The sequence below is a fragment of the Balaenoptera ricei genome, chromosome 7, assembly GCF_028023285.1.
Source record: "Balaenoptera ricei isolate mBalRic1 chromosome 7, mBalRic1.hap2, whole genome shotgun sequence".
Classification (NCBI taxonomy): Eukaryota; Metazoa; Chordata; class Mammalia; order Artiodactyla; family Balaenopteridae; genus Balaenoptera; species Balaenoptera ricei.
Genome location: NC_082645.1, coordinates 77,508,397 through 77,530,597, shown reverse-complemented (window position 1 = coordinate 77,530,597; position 22,201 = coordinate 77,508,397). Strand labels below are relative to the sequence as shown.

The window sequence follows — 22,201 nt, the reverse complement described above, 5'->3', positions numbered from 1 at the left end:
AAGACATGTTTTAAAGTACACAATTAGTTGGCTGACATATAAATTTATCTCTGCATGTGTTCTCTAAGTCCCTTCTCTATGCACTGCTCTAAATTACCTATGTGTGATAATACCTATGGTAGTCAAAGCAGTGATATTCTTCCAAGGAGGTAATAGTCAAAATACACAGATAGGAATCACTGCCATGCTATATAGAAGAGCAATACAAGGCATCTACTATATAAAACTATATATGTGTTACAAACAATCCTGATTCACAGTAGTAAAAATCAATAGGTGAAATATATTAACTCATAGAATAGGATAAAAGCTTATACTATTATTCTGAATCAAATAAACGAATGGATAAAGAAGATATGGCACATATATACAATGGAATATTACTCAGCCATAAAAAGAAATGAAATTGAGTTATTTGTAGTGAGGTGGATGGACCTAGAGTCTGTCATACAGAGTGAAGTAAGTCAGAAAGAGAAAAACAAATACCGTATGCTAACACATATATACGGAATCTAAAAAAAAAAAAAAGGTTCTGAAGAACCTAGGGGCAGGACAGGAATAAAGATGCAGACGTAGAGAATGGACTTGAGGACACGGGGAGGAGGAAGGGTAAGCTGGGATGAAGTGAGAGAGTGGCATGGACATATATACACTACCAAATGTAAAATAGATAGCTAGTGGGAAGCAGCCGCATAGCACAGGGAGATCAGCTCGGTGCTTTGTGACCACCTAGAGGGGTGGGATAGGGAGGGTGGGAGGGAGACGCAAGAGGGAGGGGATATGGGGATGTATGTATACGTATAGCTGATTCACTTTGTTACACAGCAGAAACTAACACACCATTGTAAAGCAATTATACTCCAATAAAGATGTTAAAAATAAATAAATAAATGAGATCAAAAGGAACCATAACTTCAATTCATTTAAATTTGTTACTAATTAATTAATAAAATTTCAATAAGATTTCTGAGGGGGAAATGTATTTTTCATCCTCTTAACGTGAAAACACAAAACTTGGCACTACTAAATCTGACCAAAAGCAGTCACTAGTGAGAAGATCAACAGGAATAAAACTTACAGTACTTTCTAAAAGGCAAAAATGACTTTTTAAAATGTTAATTTCTGTGTACACGATTAAATAACTTAGCAGCAAAAGCACCTGAAGCTACATATTAATTTTTCATTATACATGAATTGAAATGATTCAACAATAGCTACAATGTTGACTATTAATATTTTATTGAGAACTATTTTATCTCAGAGTTGTATTACACACATAATCAACATGGCTGTTTTCCTGGTATCAAGTTGCTTCTTTCTTAAGTAGAGAATCTGTATTAATTCCTACAAAACTTCAAAGAATAAATAAGTAGCAGATGTCAGGTTCTGCTCACAAAGCAAACTAAACCTAGTTGATACTGCTATCTTACTGATACAGCTGTGGATCAGATGACATTGTAAAAACAACCAGAAATAAATTCAGTCTTTGGATGAAACTGAATTTAAAACTGAAGCTAGTCGAAGCAGCCATTTGTTTTTTAACCTACAGATGCTGTTATGAAATAGTAACTGGTGGTTGACGTTACCTGTGAACTAAGAGCAGCGAGTTCCTCACTCTTAGCTTTAGCCTGCTGGAAGAGTGTCTGCACAGAGTCCTGGAAATCTGTAAACCCATCCTGTGGGTCAAAGAATATGTCCTTTTTACTTTAAAATAACCATATTATCAAAAACTCAGAAAATGAAGTAAAGAAATCCACCGTAATCCTATTACCTGAATAATCATGATTAAGATTTTAATGCACAATACTTCATTTCAGTCTCTCAAGGTACAATTACCTTATTTCTACAGTTGTAGCCTCAATAAAAACATAAATGAAAAAGATTAAAAAGTTTATACATCCACAGTGTTTTACACTGGAACACAGATTTTATGATCATTGATAATAATGATTATATAACATTTCATCTGGTGGTTTGACAATTTAATCACTATCTTCATATTGGGCATTTAGATTATTTGCCTTATTTTTGGTTTTATGAAAAACACTGCAAAAATATTTTCATGGAGACAGCATTTTCCATAGTTTAGATGATCTAATACAATAGGTTCCCAGAAGTAGAATTAGTGCAAAGGGATGAACATTTTTATGTCCTTTACATATGTTACTCAAGGGCCTTTATTGTATCATAAGCAATATATGACAGTTTTCCTTGCCAGTACTGGGTGTTGTTTTCTTAATTGTTGCCAATTTATACTTTTGTTTTGATAATCAAAAAAATTTTTAATTTTGTATACTATAGTTGTATATACTTATATTTTACTTTGTGATTTCTTCTATTACTATACAATTCAAATAGACATTCTCCTTTAGAGATTTGAGAAGTACTCAAATCTACCCTCTAGTTTTCTAAAGCTTTATTTTATTGTTTCTTTTGTTTTTTAAATTTAACTCTATCCCATCTGGAATTTATTTTGTTATATGTAATGTGGTAAAAGTCCAAAGTAAATTCCCAACCTGAATTTCTGCAGAATTCTTCCATGCTGACTTGTGATTTCTCCTTTACCAGTTCAAAGGACAGGCGATAGGGCTTTGGAATTAGAAAGACCTGCACTTGTGTTCCGATTCCACCACCACTTACTAGCTACATGACACTGGATGAGTAACTTAACCTTTCTGAACTTTAGTTCCTTCATATGAATAATAAGGATAAGAGAACCTATCTATTAGGGTTGTTGTGAGCTAAAGTAAATGAGATATTGCCTTTAGCATACAATAACTGCTGAGTATCAGTATGTATTCTTATATATTCTTATTTATATGTATTCTTATATTAAATAGTATATTCTTATATTAAACATAAGTATATTCTAAGTATATTCTTATATTAAGTAGAGTGTACTTGGGGCACTGTACTCCTGCACAACACTTCAACTTAAATTATTTCCATTTTATACCATACACACACACACACACACACACACATATATATATGCAAATCCGTTTACTAATTTTATTAAGTCTTTTTTTGGCCTGTTTAGTGCTCCACATGAAATTTATAACTACAAACATCATGATAACGTGGTTTTACTAACTTTACTGAAAACTACTCAAGGAACCCTCAAAGACATTGTCATTAACCTCCAAAACATTTCTCTCCTTGTTTGATAAAGCTGTATATTTGTAGCAAAGGGTGAATAATGAAAAACTGAAGTTGTTATATAATAACAGAGCAGAAAAAGTTGTAATAATAACAAAATATGTACCTTATTTGAAAAATGAAACACTGGTTCAAAGATTTTCCCCACTGGGGTCTTTTCAAAAAAGTATTTCTCCACTGCAAATCTCATGTTTTCAAATACTTCATCTACCAAAATTCATTTCCTAAGTAATAATTAACTTCCCATTTTTTAAAATTCAAAGACATGAAATAAAATAATTAGAATCAAGAGCAAATAAATTTAATATCTTGAAATAGTCTTATGTAGCTCCATGGTGGGTTATACAATCAGCCTCTTAAAATTATTAAAAATAGCCACCTTTCTAGGCCCCTACAAGACCAAGGACCCCAGACTTTGAGGAATGTATAGAATATAATCATTAACTGAGCTAGAATGAATTTTATACAGGTGTATACACTTGAAATCTAAATGAAAAGTTCACTTTTCTTAGTCATTCCATTTTTCTCCTAAGAATTTACTTAGGCCTAAAAATCCAGCTTTATCTTTAACAAACTCTCCTTTAATTTAAGTTCTAAAGTTCAGTGAGGTAAGCTAGTAGGAGATTTAGAAAACAACATCAATAAGAGCAGCTATCATTTTTCAGGTGCCTACAATGAACCAGTTCCTGAATATGTTCTGTAATTTACTTATATTGTCTCATTTAATCCTCACACAAACAACCCTGGGTTTCCCTCATTTTACAGCTACAGAGATTAGCTTCAAAGCCTATGCTAAAATCACAAAACCCTTGAGTTGCCACCTTTATGAGACTCACAACAGTACATAGAGGCATTTCTTTTATTTCCTTTACTTTAGAAGACAGATCCAAAAAAATATTGCTGTGATTTATGTCAAGGAGTGTTCTGCCTGTGTTTTCTTCTAGGAATTTTATAGTATCCGGTCTTACATTTAGGTCTTTAATCCATTTTGAGCTTATTGATGTATATGGTGTTAGAGAATGTTCTGATTTCATTCTTTTACATGTAGTTGTCCAGTTTTCCCAGCACCACTTACTGAAGAGACTGTCTTTTCTCTCCTTTCTCGTAGATTAATTGGCCATAACTGTGTGGGTTTATTTCTGGGCTCTCTATCCTATTCCATTGATCTACGTGTCTATTTTTGTGCCAATACCATACTGTTTTGATTACTGTAGCTTTGTAGTATAGAACTACCATATGACCCAGCACTTCCACTCCTGCTTACATATTCGAAAGGATACATGCACCCCAATGTTCATAGCAGCATTATTTACAATTGCCAAGATATAGAAGCAACCTAAGTGTCTACCAACAGAAGAATGGATAAAGAAGATGTGGTATATATATACAATGGAATATTACTCAGCCATTAAAAAGAATGAAATTTTGCCATTTGCAGCAACATGGATGGATGTGGAGAGCATTATGCTAAGTAAGTCAGACAGAGAAAGACAAATACTGTGTATCACTTATATGTGGAATCTAAGAAAATATAACAAACTAGTGAATATAACAAAAAAGAAGCGGATTCATAGATACAGAGAACAAACTAGTGGTTACCAGTTGGTGGGGGCATAATATAGGGGTGGGGAGTAAAGGTACAAACTCTTGGGTGTAAGACAGACTCAAGGATGTATTGTAAAACACGGGGATACAGCCAATATTTTATGATAACTCTAAATGGAAAGCAACCTTTAAAAACTGTATAAAAAATAATTTTTTAAATAAATTTGAAAAAATTCTTTAAGAAAATTTTTTAAAATGGGGATAACCACAGTACCCAGCTAACTTCAGAACAATTTTAAAGAAGCAAAAAATTCTTGAAAAACACTCAGCATAATGCTTGGCATGCAGAAATTAACCCAATAAATGTTTGTTACTGATACTTATTAAGTTAACCCAAAAAGCCACCAGATTTAATCAAAGTAAAACAATAGCATGCTGTAAGTGATATTACTATATTTCTGTGATACAGGGGGAATAAGATAAATTTTAGGAATATTTACATAGTATAGCTATCTTAGAGAATGAGCTAGGCATTTAACACTAAAACCACCAAGAGAATATTGACTATATTGGTGGGGAACTATTTTAGTGAAAAAACAATGGAGATCTAGAAACACTTGTTTATTCACTCAATCTTGTTTGCCTAACAGGTTCTATCCTCTGAACTCAGTGATGGGGATACAATGACTCCTGCCCTCCTGACAAATACAGTGCAGAAAGGGAAATGGACAAAGAGATCCAGAGCACAGGGGAGTCACTGTGTCAGGGAAGGCTTTCCAGAGGGCATGATGTCTTGGCTGAGACTTGAAAGAAAAGAGATCTCTAGGGAAAGAGAGCAGCTTTATATAAAGGCCTAGAGGCAAAAAGAACAAGATACCCTTGAGAAACTGGAAAATACTTAATACAGTAATATAGGTAACAGGGAATACACTAAGAGGGAGTGGTCTGAGAAGCTGGAAACCCAGGGCCAAATTCTATGAGGCCTTGTAAGTCATGTTAAGAATTTTAGATTTTATCCTAAATGCATACAGAAGTCCTTGAAGATCTAGGGAAAAGACTAATCAGATCTGCATTACAAAACCCAATCAGAATGAGATGGGGATAATGTACTGGGGGAGGGGGGTCCAGGATGGTGGTTAGAGGGCTGTAGTGAAGACAGAGACTAGTGGCCTAGTCCCACACAATGGCAGATGCAACAGAGAAATACATGAATTCCTGAGCTATGGCTTTGGCAACTGGGAGTTTGGTGATAACATTCACTAGAATCAGAAACTCAAGACCAGGAGGTTTGAGGAGAGAGCAGAAAGTTGATGAATTTCGTTGGGGACATATTGAGTCTGATCTGCTGCTGGTGAGACCTCTGGTAGGCAGATGCACTGACTGTGGAACCTGGGGTAAGGTCAGGGTTGGAGAACCACATTGGAGAGTTCCAGCCCATCAGGCCCTGAGTGGAGTGAGCCCAGGCCGGAACCCCCAGGAGCTCGAATATCTCAATACTATCTTTGATGGAGTTTGCAGAAGGAGAAAGGAGTGATCTAATCTTCTCATGTTAGGAACCAGAAGTGTAATCTCAGGCAAGAAAGTTAACCTCATTATTTCCAGTGTTCCCAGTTTTTAAACGGAGATTAAAACATAGCTTAACTGCCCAATGGAGATTTGTGGGGATTAAATTAAGTAATGCAAATAATAAAGCTTGAAAAATTATACATTGCTATACAAATATATGGTGGCATAATTATCAGGATTATTAACCATGAGAATATTGAAAAGCCGGAAGGGGGAACTTCAAGCTCTACATGCAAAAGTTTTTAGAAAATGGACACTGCTCCGTCATTAATAAAGAGAAATACAAGCATGCAATGAGAAATAAATAACAATAAATAACACAGATCAGTAGTCTCTCTGCAACTGGGTACATTACTCATTCTGATTTTCTCTCAATCTTTGACAGTTCATCGTGGATGGAAAGACTACTGGACTGAGTAGCTATCACTTCATGACATATAAAGTAGGTTTGTACTCCAAAATATATGACTTAGAAATAAAAGTGAGAACATTCCCAAGAAAATGGTCTCTTTCACATTATGTTTGCTGCAGGACTCTTTTTATATGTCTCTGAAGCTTTTTTCCCAGGAACCAGCTGTACCATGCTATGAGCAATTTATCTTCTTGTCATATTCTTGGCTGCTGCCATTAATCACAGTGTTCCCTTACGAGACTCTGAGTCTAAGCACTGAGAAAATAAAAGATATAGGGTGGGATGCTGTTCATGACCTAATTACTCTCATCGCATTGGTCTCCACCCCCATTCCTCCTCATCCTTTCCACCAAATACTAGCAAGTTGCTTTAAAACCACTGCTTAGCTATCTTTAAAACAACTTGTTCCAACAGATGTTCTCGGCCTCACACGTGCATTTTCCCTTTCTCTACTCCACTTTCTATATGAATAGCAGACTGTAATGCTTCTGTTTTTCTGATCCAGAGGGGAAGAGTCTACATCAAATTAGACCAGCTTTCTTTTCAACAAGCTCAGTAACAGCGTAGGTGGGTATTCTGACCCTCTTCCCTCCCCCTTCCTCATTCTGCCACCCCCAACCCACTGGAACTGCTAGCAGATGTTTCCTCTAAGTCCTTCTTTTTCAAGCCCTGATTCTCTGACTTTCTGGTCTCTATTAACAAACTTCATTTCTTTCATCCAGTTATCTCTGATTGCTTTGCACTCCCAGCCCACACAGGATGAAGAATGCTGTCACCTCTCATCTCTTTGCCTAGTCTCCAGCAATTTCAGTGAACGAAGAAAACTGACAGACGAGGTATGAACAGTAACCGTCCATTTAGTCAGCTACCATCGCCAGGGCTGAGACTGGTTGTTTTACACATCCTTCCTCTCTTCTAATACTTACTATACCGGAGGCAATGACAGGGTTTGTTCATAGGAGATGTTCTTGATGAAAAAGAAAAGATATCAACTGAATCCACTTATAACTAATTTTAAAAAAACTGAGAGGAAGACAAGAGAGCCAGGGACTTTGGCTCTTGATTTTTCATCTCCTTTAACTGGTAGTCAAGCCATCTTAAATATGTTCTGTCACAGGTAGAGTATAAATAAATCAAACTAATTTTTCTTGATTTATTGTTTATCTTCCCAACACACTGTTTTTCTTCATTGTAAAAAATGAGTATGTCAAATGGTGGTATCTTATATTTAAATACATTTTGTCACTTATATTGTTAAATTTTCTACTCAAAATGTATAACTGTTAAACTTCCTTGCATTAGAAAATAACTGTGATTCTTTCCCCTTCTTCAAAGACTACCAATCCTGTGCACACTTTGCCCTTCTTACCGTACTAGCAGGAGGAAAGGTATAATCCGGATAGTGTTTTTCACACCTAAGATGCTTTGTGAATGCTCATTAGCACCCAGGAGAGTGGTATTGCTTTGAAGTTTAGAAGTCAGACCTAGATTTGAAGCCCTGGCTCTGCCACTGCAATGTGCAAAGTTGGGCAGGTTACCAAGCCCTTTCTGAGTCTCTCCTTGGCTGTAAATGGAAATCATAAAGCCTCCATATAGAGTAGACAAGGTCTGTGATAATTTCAAATGCCTAGCAGGGACAGGCATACAACAGATTCAATAAAAACAGCTATTTCAAAAAAACCCCAAAAAACAGTTACTTCTACAACTGACCCAGAGCTGGATTTGAGGCCTCTGATCAAAAAGAAAAGAATAAACGTAATCCATTTGCAGTTTAGCTGAAAGCAGATTCACACAGAAGGTTGTATTCCAGGTGGACAAGCTATTCATCTAGCCTCAGTAGGATATTCCCAAACCTCACGTACTGACATATAGGGCTAAAGAGGCTTTCCTTAGAGGCTGCATTCCAAATGACAGGCTACCCTAATAAGGCCTCCCGAAGTTAGCAGGCTTTTTCCTCTGTGACTATCGACTATCTCATATATTCTAGGAACTATAAAGTTCAAAATCTCTATGTTTTTTAATGTCTTACATGCCCTGTAGGAAGGCGCACTATTCAAGGACAAGAGATTATCCTGAGTACTTCACAACATATATCCTGATATTAAACAACAACAACAACAACAATGACAATCAAATAAATAGTTAACTATCCTTAGGGCAGGAACAACCTACTATATAATAAGAGGAGAAAAACAAGACAAGGATTTTAAAATTTCATTCCACCCAACCCTTCACAAACATCAGGAAAATACATCTTTAGCAATAAGTAAACAACTACTGAGCTTGAACAAAGCACTAATTTTTTTTAGTGTATACTCATGCACTGAAAACGGCATACAAGAAAACGTTTCTCTTTCCTTTACCCGTCTATTTTGAGTTATTTCTATTTCATCTACTGGACATTACATTTCTTTTTGTTCTCTGATCTTAAAAATGATCTTTTTAATTTTGTGTATTTTGCAAAGGATTACACATTACACTATATACATGTGTAGGTATAAAAATGATCTTTTTAAGATTGAAAAAACTTAGCAACTTGGCATGTATGCTCATTGGTTGCTGTCAAGGATTTTGGAAAAATAAAGATGAAAAGGAAGAGAAAAAAGGACTCATTAATTTGAGCCTAGTAATTAGGAATCTTATACTGCTTTACAATGGGCTAAGCTTAAGTTTATTTTTATATTACTTTTTCTTAATAATAAGCTAAGAATCACAAAACAAATAATCAAATAAGACAAACAGTATGTTCAAAGAATTCTAAAATCTTTGTAGTTTTACTTATGACTGTCCTTTGTGTCAGCCACATATTCTGGACAAACTGGTCTCATTGTTCTCTAAACACACAGTATTTTCTTACCTCTGTGTCTTTGCCCATGCTAGTCTTTCTTTGCAACTCCCCTCCACCCTCCACCTCACATCCCTACCTTCTGAAATCCTACCCTTCTTTTAAAACCCAGCTCAGATGGTATCTCCTCAATAAAGCCTCCTCTAATCTCTCCTCATGCCAGAAATTCTCCTCCTCCCCAGTGGACACAGAGAAGGTAGACATAAATAAAGTACTAACGCTTGGTGAAAAATCTTCTTAGTGGAGTAGTAACCCTATATGACCAATACTAACTACCTCAGTATCAGCTTCCACAACCAAATGAACAGCTCCAGTATCTCGAATTAGACTTAGAGTATACCACAAGAGAATTTAGACAGCATTTATGCCAATATTGTGTATTTTGCAAAGGATTACACATTACACTATATACATGTGTAGGTATACACACACGTATAACACACACATTTTGCAGATACTGATGCTCTGCAAAACACAAACTTTTTAAAAAACTAAGCAAAAACAAGACAAAATTAAAACAAACCAACAAAAGTAAACTACTGTCCTAAATTCAAAGCTAAAGTCACTATTCATTTCTGGGAACCAAATCAAGAGTTTAGTGTCTATAAGAACATTTACAGACACCTGGGGTTGATTAGTCACTTGTCTATTTAGGAAGGGTTAGAATTGTTATTCACAGAAAAAGGAAACACTGATTATCTTAATTCTAAATCTGCAACTGTTCAAATGGCTTTGTGATGTCTAGTAAAGTAACAAACTAATCATATAGAACTATAATTCAGTTATCTCTAGTGGAATATAAAGGACTAGAAGGGTCACATCTAATGCTATAACCTAACATTGTGAGCTCCTAAAAAGAAACTCACAACACTGTAACTGGATACAAGAAGCAATTTGTTTACATTTCAGATCAGGGCCATTGAGAGGGTCAGAAAGACTTATCATCAACACAGCCTAACAAGAAAACACTATAGCTCCAAGAGTCCATGAGATTCATGATTTCAAACTTCAACGTTCACTAGTGACCTCTAAAGCTAGACAAACCAGGGCTTAAATGTGAGAACAGCTTGAGTCATGATGACATGGAGGGCCAATGGTGAGAAAGAGAGGTGGACGTAATTTCTAACCTAGTAGCTGCCTACCTTTCCTGGCCATTGGGTAGGTTTTGTACCTTCCTTCCTCTAAATCCTCCAATGGCACATGCCTTTTAGCAGTTTCTTTGTTTATCCAATTTCCCTTCAGTGGTAGAGTCACTAACAGCTAAATCCACAGGGATACTCTCTTACTCATTATCTTGAGATGCAACAGGAGAAAACTATTTCACTAGTTAGCTCTTTCAATGGCCTTAGGTCATTTCAATAAATTTTTTGAGTGGTATCTGAGGCTAACCCATCTTAAACATTATTCCAGAGCTAACAGTGAGACAGATTACAAATATAAGCACAATTTTAAAAAAGGTGCTCGTTTTGGACAACATTTTTCTCTTCTTTGAGAACCACTGCTTGGGGCTAAAGCTTTCAGAAGTCAAAGATGTTTACCCATGGCCATTCATCATTTCACCTAACAGATTTTATTAAGTTCTATTAAGTGCAAGGCACTATTATAAGCTAAGTAAAAGTAGTGGATAGACAGATAAGAGCTCTATTGTCATCTAATGGGGCAGACCAAAAATAAATTAAAAATAAATATATAATAATTTCAGAAACTGGTAAGTGCTATGAAAACAAAACAAGCCAGGACAAAGAGCCTTAATGTGATGTTAGGGTAACAGTGCCTCTTTAGAAAGGGAAGCAGGAAAGTCAGAGGAAACTCTCTGCTATGAGCTGAAGCCATGTGAAGATCTACAGAGGAGGAACAGAGAGGGCTGAGGCACAAATGAGTTTGACATGTTCCGGGAACAGAAAGTCGGTCAGTGGAGCTGGGTGGGACACAGTAAGAATGGGGAAGTGTGGTAGCAGATGAGGTTAGAGATGCAAGCCAGAGTCAGATCATGCAGGGTCTTAGATGTCTCAGGAAAAAGTGTAGATTTTATTCTAGGCACAGTAGAAAGCCACTGGAAAGACTGAAGCAAGAAAAGGGATTTATGTTTTTAGAAGATTAACTCTGGCTTTGGTATAAATGAAAGATTATTACATACAAACAGATGCTACTAACAAATTACTAGTAAGAATAATTTGATCATGGAAATTTAGGGTAGTTAAACATAGCTTGTTTTCTTTAACTTGAAATTAAATGATGAATGGCTAAGAGTACTGACCTCCATCCCCCGCCCAAGAAAAGAAGGAAGGAGTTTCCTGACTTCAAATTTCTGCTCTGCTGCAAGACTGGCCTTTAAAAAAGTATTCAATCCAAATTAAGGAGCAGTCATTCTGAAACCAGTTCTGAGAGCCCTAAGAAAAACACATTTTTCTTGCTCAACTCACCTTACGACTTGCAGGTCTAAAATCAGAAGGACTGCCTCAACCATGATCCCCTAAAAGAGGCTTTTAATTACAGTAAAGTCCCCATAACTTGCAGCTACTAAATTGTCACTTCTCTCAGATATTTAATATAAAGAAATTAAACCTTAGCTCCTCTCAGTCTATTTGATACGATGACTAATGATGTAAATAAAATTATAAAAGGAATAGTTTAACCAGTAAAGAGTTTTAAATCTGTAAGAAACAACTATTTACAAATCAACCTTTGATAAACTGACTGGACATCAAGCTCATCACTGTTGTTTCTTTCTAAGAACTTTCTGAGTATCTTAGTTCAAATTACTATAGATACTTCAAAGCAACCAAATTCTATATAATTTTTAAGATTCTACAATTCACATTTTCTCACTAGTTGATGGGACCATTCTTTTTTTTCAGTTTGAACTAGTAAGCAAACATTATTAGCATAAGAAAATATAATACATAATCATACCTCCACTTTAATTCTCTTCGGGGATAATTCATCTCTTTCTCCACATTTTGATCTGAGGGGAATGGGGGAGAGAGAAAAACTTGAGAAGGTAACAAATTTTTCTAAAGGCACCTCAATCTATAAGCTTCCACCAAAACATATAACCCTGGAGCCCTGCCACCAGAAATAAGACTTCATAATGAACATTAAAATAGTGAAAAAGAGACTTTTTATCATTTCTAAATTAACACTGGGGAAATAGGCAGACACATTTATATTACACATTTTAAAATTATTGCACACTACCTAAGAATGCCTCACACAGAAAATACTCAATAAGTATTAATGAGTACCACATAATGAAAAAGGAAAAAAAATCAAGGAGGACTGTATTCCATGACACCCTTCATGGATCAGTATAATTTAGGATAAAATGAAAAAAAATGGCCATTTAAGATGAATGCTTAAGGCTACATGAGATTAAAATGCATTTTGTCTATCAGAACTATAAATGCATTTTCCCTTGACCTAGGGAATCCCTCTGCTGGGAATCTCTCCCACAGAAGCACCTACATATACATGAAATATAACTGCCAATTAAACGATGGCAAGTCATAAATTTTAAGTTATACCTCAACTTGAAAGATGTTAAAATGTGGAAAAATACACCTCAGAATCAACAAAATATGATATGTATGATGTTATTTACTGTGGTATTACTTATAATGGCAAAAGACTAGAAACAACTCAAGTATCCATCAACAGGGGACTAGTTAAATGAATCATGGTATATCCACACAAGGCAGTATCATGCAGCTGTATAAAATAATGAGGAAGATGTATATGTACTAATGTAGCAAGATCTCCAAGACATGTTAAACTAAAAGCAAAATACAGAATAATGTAGACACATGCTACTTACTGTTTTTTCAAAAAAAGGTATAAGTGAGAAAACTTATTTATATTTATTTACATGTGCATAAACAAACACTAGAAGGATGAAAAAGAAATTAATACAAACTACCTACAATGAGAAGAGGAACAGAGTAAAAAGAGACAGAAATGAGAGTGCAACTCTTTTGCATTAGCTTTATACATAGTTTTGGCTTATAAATAATGTAAAAGTCTTATGTATTTTAAAATGATTTAACTTTAAAAATACATAAATGTAAATAAATACTACAAAAAATAACTAAAAGTTGTTGAAAGCAGTTGCCTCTGGGTCGTAGTATTCAGAAAGAAGGGGGATGGAGCAAGGGAACTGCTGAGTTTCGTGATAAGCCTTGTGTACTATCTGACTTCATAAATCATGTACACGTACTACTTTGATTAAAGAAAATTATTTAAGTAAAGCAGTCAGAAAGAAAATATTGTATAATACAGTGAAGAAAACAAAGTCACAAAAATCAGCTCTTGATCACTCAACTCAAAAAAAATCTTGTAAATAATCCTATAATACTGCTGTATATTCTTATCCTGTTCATTTATTTTGCGTAATTTTACTTGTTCCCAGTTTGTAAGTATATGGGCTCTTGAGATAGGACAGACAACAAAGCTGCTATGAGTTGGGGAAAATAATGGTGATGACAGCAAGTACCTGTATCAGTGGTTTTCAAACTTGAATATACACAAGAATCATAGGAGATGCTTGTGAAAGTTTGGACTCTTAGGCTCCATCCCCCAAAAAATGTGATTTATTAGAGCTGGAAAGGGTGCTCAGGATGTGTTTTTTTTTAACACACACTCAGTCATACTAATGCATCTCCTCAGAGAAGCAGTGGCAAGCACAACCGATGGTGCACTGGAAATCAGGTCCATGTGGAACAAGTGAACAAAATCAAAATGGTCTGCTATCTATAGACAATGCTTAGGCTTCAAGTGAGGATAAGATGAAGAATAATAAGGTATGTTTACATTAAATTTTAAAATCACCACTGCTTTTCAACATGGGGTTTTTTATTTCAAACACATGTTCCATATTGCCCTTGCTAGTAACCTAGTATTTTCCAATTTTCCTTTAAATACTGGGCAATGGAGTCTTTTTATCTATTCAGCTAATCTCATTAGATCGAAGACACCTTGCAAAAGGAAACACGTTGCTTCCGCAGAGAGTTCAACAAGTTCATGTAGTTGGTAGGGTATACAAATAGGTCTATAAATGATGACTAAATCCCATCATCACACTCAAAACCAAAGAAAGCATCTATGTGAGAGAAGAATGTCGAGAACCACACCAAACCAATGCTATAGTCCTAGGGAACTATCTTTCAAAAGACAATAAAAGAGGATTAAACAAATCAATGAAAACCACTTCAGCAATAATGTTTTGAAAAGTCACTTCACTGTTTAATCTTATAGAACTATAATCACACTTCAACTTTTTCAGATATGCTTATATTCTATCAATGGATGGTGTTTCAAGCTCTACTTCTAACAAACAATGCAAAAATACTGCCAATTAGTTAAACACTTACTTGGTGGTTCTGTAAGTATATTTATAGGTGACTTCTCGAGAAATCTGCCTAGCCAGGGCAAAAAGTTCATCTCTTCTTGTCAGTAGAGCGTTATCCTTCACACAAAGCTGAGCAGCCGCTTCATTAACAGTGAGCTGCATGTTCAAAATAAAGTTTTAAAAATTATAAACATTTTTATTTCATCAATACAGAAAATGTTTCACTTAAGAATATAAGAAGTCACATCATTATATAATGAAATCATAATTTATGAAAATCAGGATAGCCTTTACTCCTAATTAGTCCTACTGCCTAATTTCAGAAGAAAATCAAGTTATCTACATCTCTCAGAACTCGAACTAATCAAAATAGTCATCTTGGTTTTATTTATTTATATGCTTTATTTATTTTTGTTTAAGTAGGAGAGTTTATAGAAAATAAGCAAAATAAAAAGTTTAAAAATGTTCTGCACCTTATTTTGCTTATGAGAAACCAAGGGATATGATTATATGATATGCTGATAATATTTCCTTAACTACAAGTGAGTATACATGGTCTGACAGATTTTTTTTTTAATGTGAACTGACATGAAAATTCTTAGGAAGAAATAAAAAACGATTTTAGTTAAGTATTTATAAAATCACTTAGTAAGAGATAGCATTATCACAAATGAGGGTTATAATGGAAAATCAAGGTCTTGGAGTCACTAAATCTCTAAGATTCATCTAATTCTACTCTTTAAGATTCATCTAATTCTACTCTTTCATCTAAGTGTTAAATATTGCCAATATAGAGTTGCTAGTTGACCAAACACCTGTACTAAAATTTAAAATATCAAAGGTTATTCTAAACTGAAAATCTATAATTTGCTTAGTAGACTACAAAATGTTTTTCACATAATTTTGTCAACTTAAATAGATGTAAGGAACTGCCAAGAGGTATATCAGACTTTTTTAAAAAGCAAGAAACATACTCATTCCAGGCATGATTGACGGCAAACTGATGGGATTTGATGGCAGAGAGACCTAGGATGAGTCTTGCTCCATCACTTACCAGCTGTGTGATTTTGGACATGTAAAAACTTCTCAGAGCCTCAATTTTCTCAGAGGCAAAATGGGATAATATCACTACCTCCAAGGACTGTAACAAGAAGTAAGTGAGAAGACAGCTGGCACAAAGTTGTTGTTAGTGTTAGTTCTCGTTTTCCTTTCTCCCTACCCAGGTATCCCACTTTATTCACAGTTTTTCTTATTTAAAATTTTTGAAAATACAGAGAAACAAAAGAAAATGAATGCAACATGCAGTCCTTCCATCCAGAATGACTATTAATATTTTAATGCATATTATTCCAATATTTCTCTGTGTACATATATACGTGTGAATGTAGATGTGTAACTTCTTTTCCTTCACTTATGTATGCTGCATTTTTTACTTTTTCATATATTAAGGCAGAGACTTAGCTTGTTTACATCAGTATCTGGCATGGTTAGTAAGCTTAATAAACACTGATTGACTGATAAATTTAAATATCCTTTACAATGTAATTTTTACTACCTAGACATATAATATTACATTGTAGAAAATAGCAATACATTATTTAAATCAACCTCACTCTGGACATTACCCTCATTTTTCATGTACTACAAAGAAAGCTGCAAAGAGCATTCTTAAATGTGCATCTTTACACACATATTCAGTTATTTACTTGGAATAAATTAGTACAAAGAGACTTCTTGGTCACAGAATATACTAAATTTTAAGAGATTTACATATTTCATCAAATTACTCTCCAAAAAAATTGTTTCAAATCTTAATGCTACCAACAATTATATGAAGAGTTCATTTCCCAGAATCTTGACCAACACTGGCTGTTATCTAAAAGCTTTACCAATCTGATGTATTTTCAGTGATGTTTGGTTATAATTTGTATTTCTTTGGCTATAACACTGAAATTTTTATGTTTTTGACTTATTTTAAAATCTGCTTGCTCATGGTAGCTGCCTGTTTCTTCTATTGCACTATTTTGTTTCTTAGGGACTTGAGGAATTCGTTATGTATTAAGAGCATTAACTCTTCATTATATGTAGTGGTTTTGTTTTTTTATTTTTTCATAGTTTGTCATAAGCCCTATAGTTTTGTCTTGAGTGCTATGCACAGAAGCTCCCTTCTCACCCTAATACATATAAATGTTCTCCTATAATTTAGTCTAATGGTTTTATTTTTTCCACATATTTACTCCATCTAGAATGTGTTATGGTATACAGTATATGGTATGATATAGGTATCTAACATCCTCCTCCCCAGATTTCCAACTGTAGGTTACACTGGCTTATTCTCAAATACAGGCATACCTCATTTTATTGTGCTTCGCTTTATTGCACTTTGCAGATACTAATTTTTTACAAATTGAAGGTCTGTGGCGACCCTGTGTTATCTGATGATGGTTAGCATTTTTTAGCAATAAAGTATTTTTTAAGTAAGGTATGTACATTTTTTTAATGCTGCTGCACACAATACACTACAGTATAGTGTAAATGTAAGTTTTATATGCACTGGGAAACCAAAAAAAATTTGTGTGTCTCACTTTATTGTGGTGGTTTGGAACCAAACCTGCAATACCACCAATATGCTTGTAACGTGGCTACTGGCAACAAGGTTACAATAAGCCCAGGCTTCTTATTTTAAACCCATAACTGAATATAAAAACATAATAGGAGGAATTTATTTTCAGCTTTCTCCCCTCCTCCTAAACAATCCTCAGTAGATCAATTTCTTCCCTAAGTGCTTTTGACAGGCACAGTGTTACAGGAGTTAAAAGTAAAATATACTTCAAAGAATAATTTCCTAAATAAATTAACTTCAATTTCAGCTTAGCAGTAGCTACAATGACCTTGAAAGATCCTGCTCAAGTTGCTTTTTTATGTAGCTGTTTCTTTTTTGTACTCATAAATCTAAATTAGTATGGAGAAATTCTGATTGTCAGTAAGATATTTTAATTGACAACATTCAGAGGTACCAGCTCATTCACAACCGCAGAAAATAAAACAATATTCTAATATTCCTTCCATCATCCTACCAGAAACCAAGAAAAAATAACATAACACAATCTTTGTTATTGAATTCAGGCTCCAACAGACCGAAAAACTATACTGAACTCTCCAGGACCTCAGAGAGCCTTCTGGTAGAAAAACTGAGGCTGGAGAAATAACTATAGCTCACCCCAAGTTGTAACATGAAGCTGATTCATCAAGCTTTCCCCTCAAAAATGTATTTTCTGTATCTTCTCGATTTCATGCTCCCAGTTGCTAATAATTAAATCAATAACTATTATGATATATTTTAAATAGAAAAATGATACAAATACTCCAAAACCAGTAGTCATTCACTGCAGCACCAAGCTAGCTTTTTAAAAGTTCTAAGTTTCTAATTTTGTTAAAAGTATAAAATAAGATATTCTCCCTCATTGGTTTACTTACTTCCTCCACTTCCTCCTTTCATGGCTAAAAATACCAAAATTCCATTCATATCTTCATGTAAAATATTTCTTAAAGTTAGCGTTCTATTATTTTTAACTAGATTTTAAAACTTTCTCTACTGGTAGTTATAATCTTTAACAATCAAATGATTGTGACTTTCCATTAAGTTTCAAGTAAGTGTTAGCATAAAAATACTACATGAATGCTGTGTGATAGGGAGGCTCTAAAGGCAATCAAGACTTTCATTTCTAGCACAGGGAGGGCTAGGTACCGTGACCGGCCCCTCTCACATTTCTCACAGGAAAAATGTTGGCTAAAATAGAAGGAAAAAATATCTTAAATGCATCAATAAGCCAGCAAGACAGTAAGAACGATTCAGGCCAAAATGAATGAAGACAGTATCTCAAAGGAGTAAGTTGAGGACAGTTGCTAAACCAGATGAACTTCAATCTTTACACCCTCTTTGGGCTGGTGAGTGTGGGAAGAGAATAACAGGAAAAGCCGAGTATCCATCAAAGGTGAGGCTGAGGAGTCTACGAAAAATACAAAAGTACTACAGCCTGATGCAAGACAGAATTAGAAATATACCCATACCCCACAGAAGAATGCAAGGAGAATTACCTGTCTTTAACCTTGTTACTAAATGGGAGAGAACAGAAGATACTCTCCTGAGATTTCATAACCCCAAATCAGCTCTTCAAATGGATATTCAGCCCTAATTCACATTAAACAGCCTGAGAATTAATTTTCATAGGGTCCCAGAGTTGTTATGTGCAGAGTACAGGTGCCTGGTAGAAGCAAAAGCCTCTAGGAGAATCCATTTTCTTCCTAGGCCTCAAAACATTTCCACAGGGGCTTCCCTGGTGGCGCAGTGGTTGAGAATCTGCCTGCCAATGCAGGGGACACGGGTTCGAACCCTGGTCTGGGAAGATCCCACATGCCGTGGAATAACTGGGCCCGTGAGCCATAATTACTGAGTCTGCGCCTCTGGAGCCTGTGCTCCGCAACAAGAGAGGCCGCGATAGTGAGAGGCCCGCGCACCACGATGAAGAGTGGCCCCCACTTGCCGCAACTAGAGAAAGCCCTCGCACAGAAACGAAGACCCAACACAGCCATAAATAAATAAAATTTAAAAAAATAATACCTAGCATATATATTTAAAAAAAAAAAAAATTTCCACAGTTCCAAGAAATATGAGTTCATAGACAGAAATCATAAAACATCCAAAGAAACAAGGAACCAAAAGTAAAAACCAGCAGAAACAACAAACAGCAGAAACAGACCCTCAAAGACTTCACTTAAAGAAATAAAAGGAGTTGAAAATATGACTAAAGAGTAATATAGTAAAAATGACTAAGAAAAATTGAGAAGTCAGAAGGAGAGAAGAAATTGGGGCACGGTAAAACAGAAGATTTCAAAAGCAGACAACAGTCAGATAACCACTGGCTTCTAAACACAACAATGAAAGCTGAAGGCCAAGGAAATGATATCTTCAATTACTAACAGAAAATAACTGATAATATAGAATTTGATACCCAGAATAAGTAGCAATTAAGAATGAGGGCAGGGCTTCCCTGGTGGCACAGTGGTTGAGAGTCTGCCTGTTAATGCAGGGGACACGGGTTCGAGCCCTGGTCTGGGAAGATCCCACATGCTGCGGAGCAACTGGGCCCGTGAGCCACAACTACTGAGCCTGCGCGTCTGGAGCCTGTGCTCCGCAAGAAGAGAGGCCGCGATAGTGAGAGGCCCGCGCACCGCGATGAAGAGTGGCCCCCGCTTGCCGCAACTGGAGGAAGCCCTTGCACAGAAACGAAGACCCAATACAGCCAAAAAAAATAATAATAATAAATAAATAATTAATTAAAGGTGCTAATAATTTAAAAAAAAACTTACCTTAAATTCTAAAAAAAAAAAAAAAAAAGAATGAGGGCAAAATAAAGATATTTTCCAATGGGGTGAAGGACAGAGTTTGCTATCAGTAGGCCTTCATTAAGAAAATTCTACATAATGCACGTCAGGCTAAAGGACACTAATTCCAGATGGTAAATACGAGATATAAAGAGGAGGAAGGGAAGAAATACAAAATAAAATAAAGGAAATAAATTCAAAACATCAGTCATTATAATAAATGTAAATGGACCAAATGTTGCAGTTAAAAGACAAGGAATGTAAGAGAGAATTTTTTTAAAATCCAATTATTGGTATTTACAAGAGATGTATCTAAAACATGGATTCAGAAAGACTAAAAGTAAAACGATGGAAAAAAGAAGTAACAAGAAATTACTAACAAGAAGAAAGCATATGTATTTATATTAATATCAAACAAAAGTTTTTTAAAACAAAATGCATTATTAAAGATTAATAAGGTTGCTGCATAATACATAGAGAAATAGACAACTCCACAATCAGAGTAGGTGATTTTAACACACAACTCTTAGCTACTGATAGAGCAAGCAGACAAAAAAAAAAAAAAAAAAAAGTCTATCGAAGGTTTGAAAAACAGAGTTAATAAGCTTGTTAAAACAGACATATACAGAACACTCTACCAACAACTGCAGAAGCACATTAAAAACACTGACCACATACTGGGCCATAACTCATATCTCAACAAATTTTAAAGGGCTGGCATCATACAAACCATGTTCTCTGACCACAGTGTAATTCAGTTAGAAATCACTGGGAAAAAGAATAAAGGAAAAACCCCCTCACATTAGGAAATGAAAAAAACTTCTTAACTCATGGATCAGAAAAGAAATCATAAATAAAAAGAGAAATAATCAGAATTAAAAAATAATAAAATAACAGCCACTATGGAGAACAATATGGAGGTTCCTTAAAAAACTAAAAATAGAATTACCATATGACCCAGCAATCCCACTACTGGGCATATACCCAGAGAAAACCGTAATTCAAAAAGACACATGCACCCGAATGTTCATTGCAGCACTATTTACAATAGCCAGGTCATGGAAGCAACCTAAATGCCCATCAACAGACAAATGGATAAAGAAGATGTGGTACATATATACAATGGAATATTACTCAGCCATAAAAAGGAACGAAATTGAGTCATTTGTTGAGACGTGGATGGATCTAGAGACTGTCATACAGTGTGAAGTAAGTCAGAAAGAGAAAAACAAATATCGTATATTAATGCATGTATGCGGAACCTAGAAAAATGGTACAGATGAGCCAGTTTGCAGGGCAGAAGTTGAGACACAGATGTAGAGAATGGACATATGGACACCAAGGGGGGAAAACTGCGGTGGGGTGGGGATGGTGGTGTGCTGAATTGGGCGATTGGGATTGACATGTATACACTGATGTGTATAAAACTGATGCCTAATGAGAACCTGCAGTATAAAAAAACAAACAAAACAACTAATACTAAACTTTCATTGGGTTATTTGTATGGAAACATGTTAATATAAATGTTTCAGACATTACATGAAATTTCTAAAAATCTTATATTTGTATTTGTATGGAAATATGTATGGAAATATGTTAATATAAATGTTTCAGACATTACATGAAATTTCTAAAAATCATATTTGTATTTGTATGGAAATATGTATGGAAATATGTTAATATAAATGTTTCAGACATTACATGAAATTTCTAAAAATCTTATATTTGTACTTGTATGGAAATATGTATGGAAATATGTTAATATAAATGTTTCAGACATTACATGAAATTTCTAAAAATCTTATATGTTCTGGTATAATGTTATAAGTAATAATCCTATTTATTACTTTAAAATGTATATCTCAGAAATAACTAATTTTCTTGTCAACTGCATTATTATGAACTGTCATCAAATCTTTAACCGTGGTCATTTTTAAGTCTTTTG

At 34.9% G+C, this 22,201-nt stretch overlaps 1 protein-coding gene and 1 long non-coding RNA gene across 8 annotated transcripts in view; one reads left to right on the top strand and one right to left on the bottom strand.

Moving 5' to 3' along the window:
- NAB1 (NGFI-A binding protein 1) overlaps positions 1–22,201 on the bottom strand; it is a 46,676-nt gene that overhangs the window by 7,059 nt on the left and 17,416 nt on the right. For both annotated transcript variants that reach the window (XM_059928377.1, XM_059928376.1), the window contains exons 3-5: positions 14,894–15,027; positions 12,441–12,492; positions 1,587–1,676 (exon numbers count right to left, since the gene is read on the bottom strand). In XM_059928377.1, the coding sequence (XP_059784360.1) occupies positions 1,587–1,676; positions 12,441–12,492; positions 14,894–15,027 (276 nt within the window). The remainder of the gene's footprint in view (positions 1–1,586; positions 1,677–12,440; positions 12,493–14,893; positions 15,028–22,201) is intronic.
- The window catches only part of LOC132369101 (uncharacterized), a 275,268-nt gene that overhangs the window by 240,048 nt on the left and 13,019 nt on the right, over positions 1–22,201 (top strand). For 4 of the 6 annotated variants that reach the window (XR_009504254.1, XR_009504255.1, XR_009504250.1 and 1 more), the window contains one exon: positions 6,656–6,712. The exons of 1 other annotated variant lie outside the window; for it this stretch is intronic. This is a non-coding gene — a long non-coding RNA (uncharacterized LOC132369101). Of the gene's footprint in view, positions 1–6,655; positions 6,713–7,431; positions 7,519–22,201 lie in introns of all 6 variants that reach the window. One more of the 6 variants, XR_009504251.1, reaches the window with a different exon arrangement.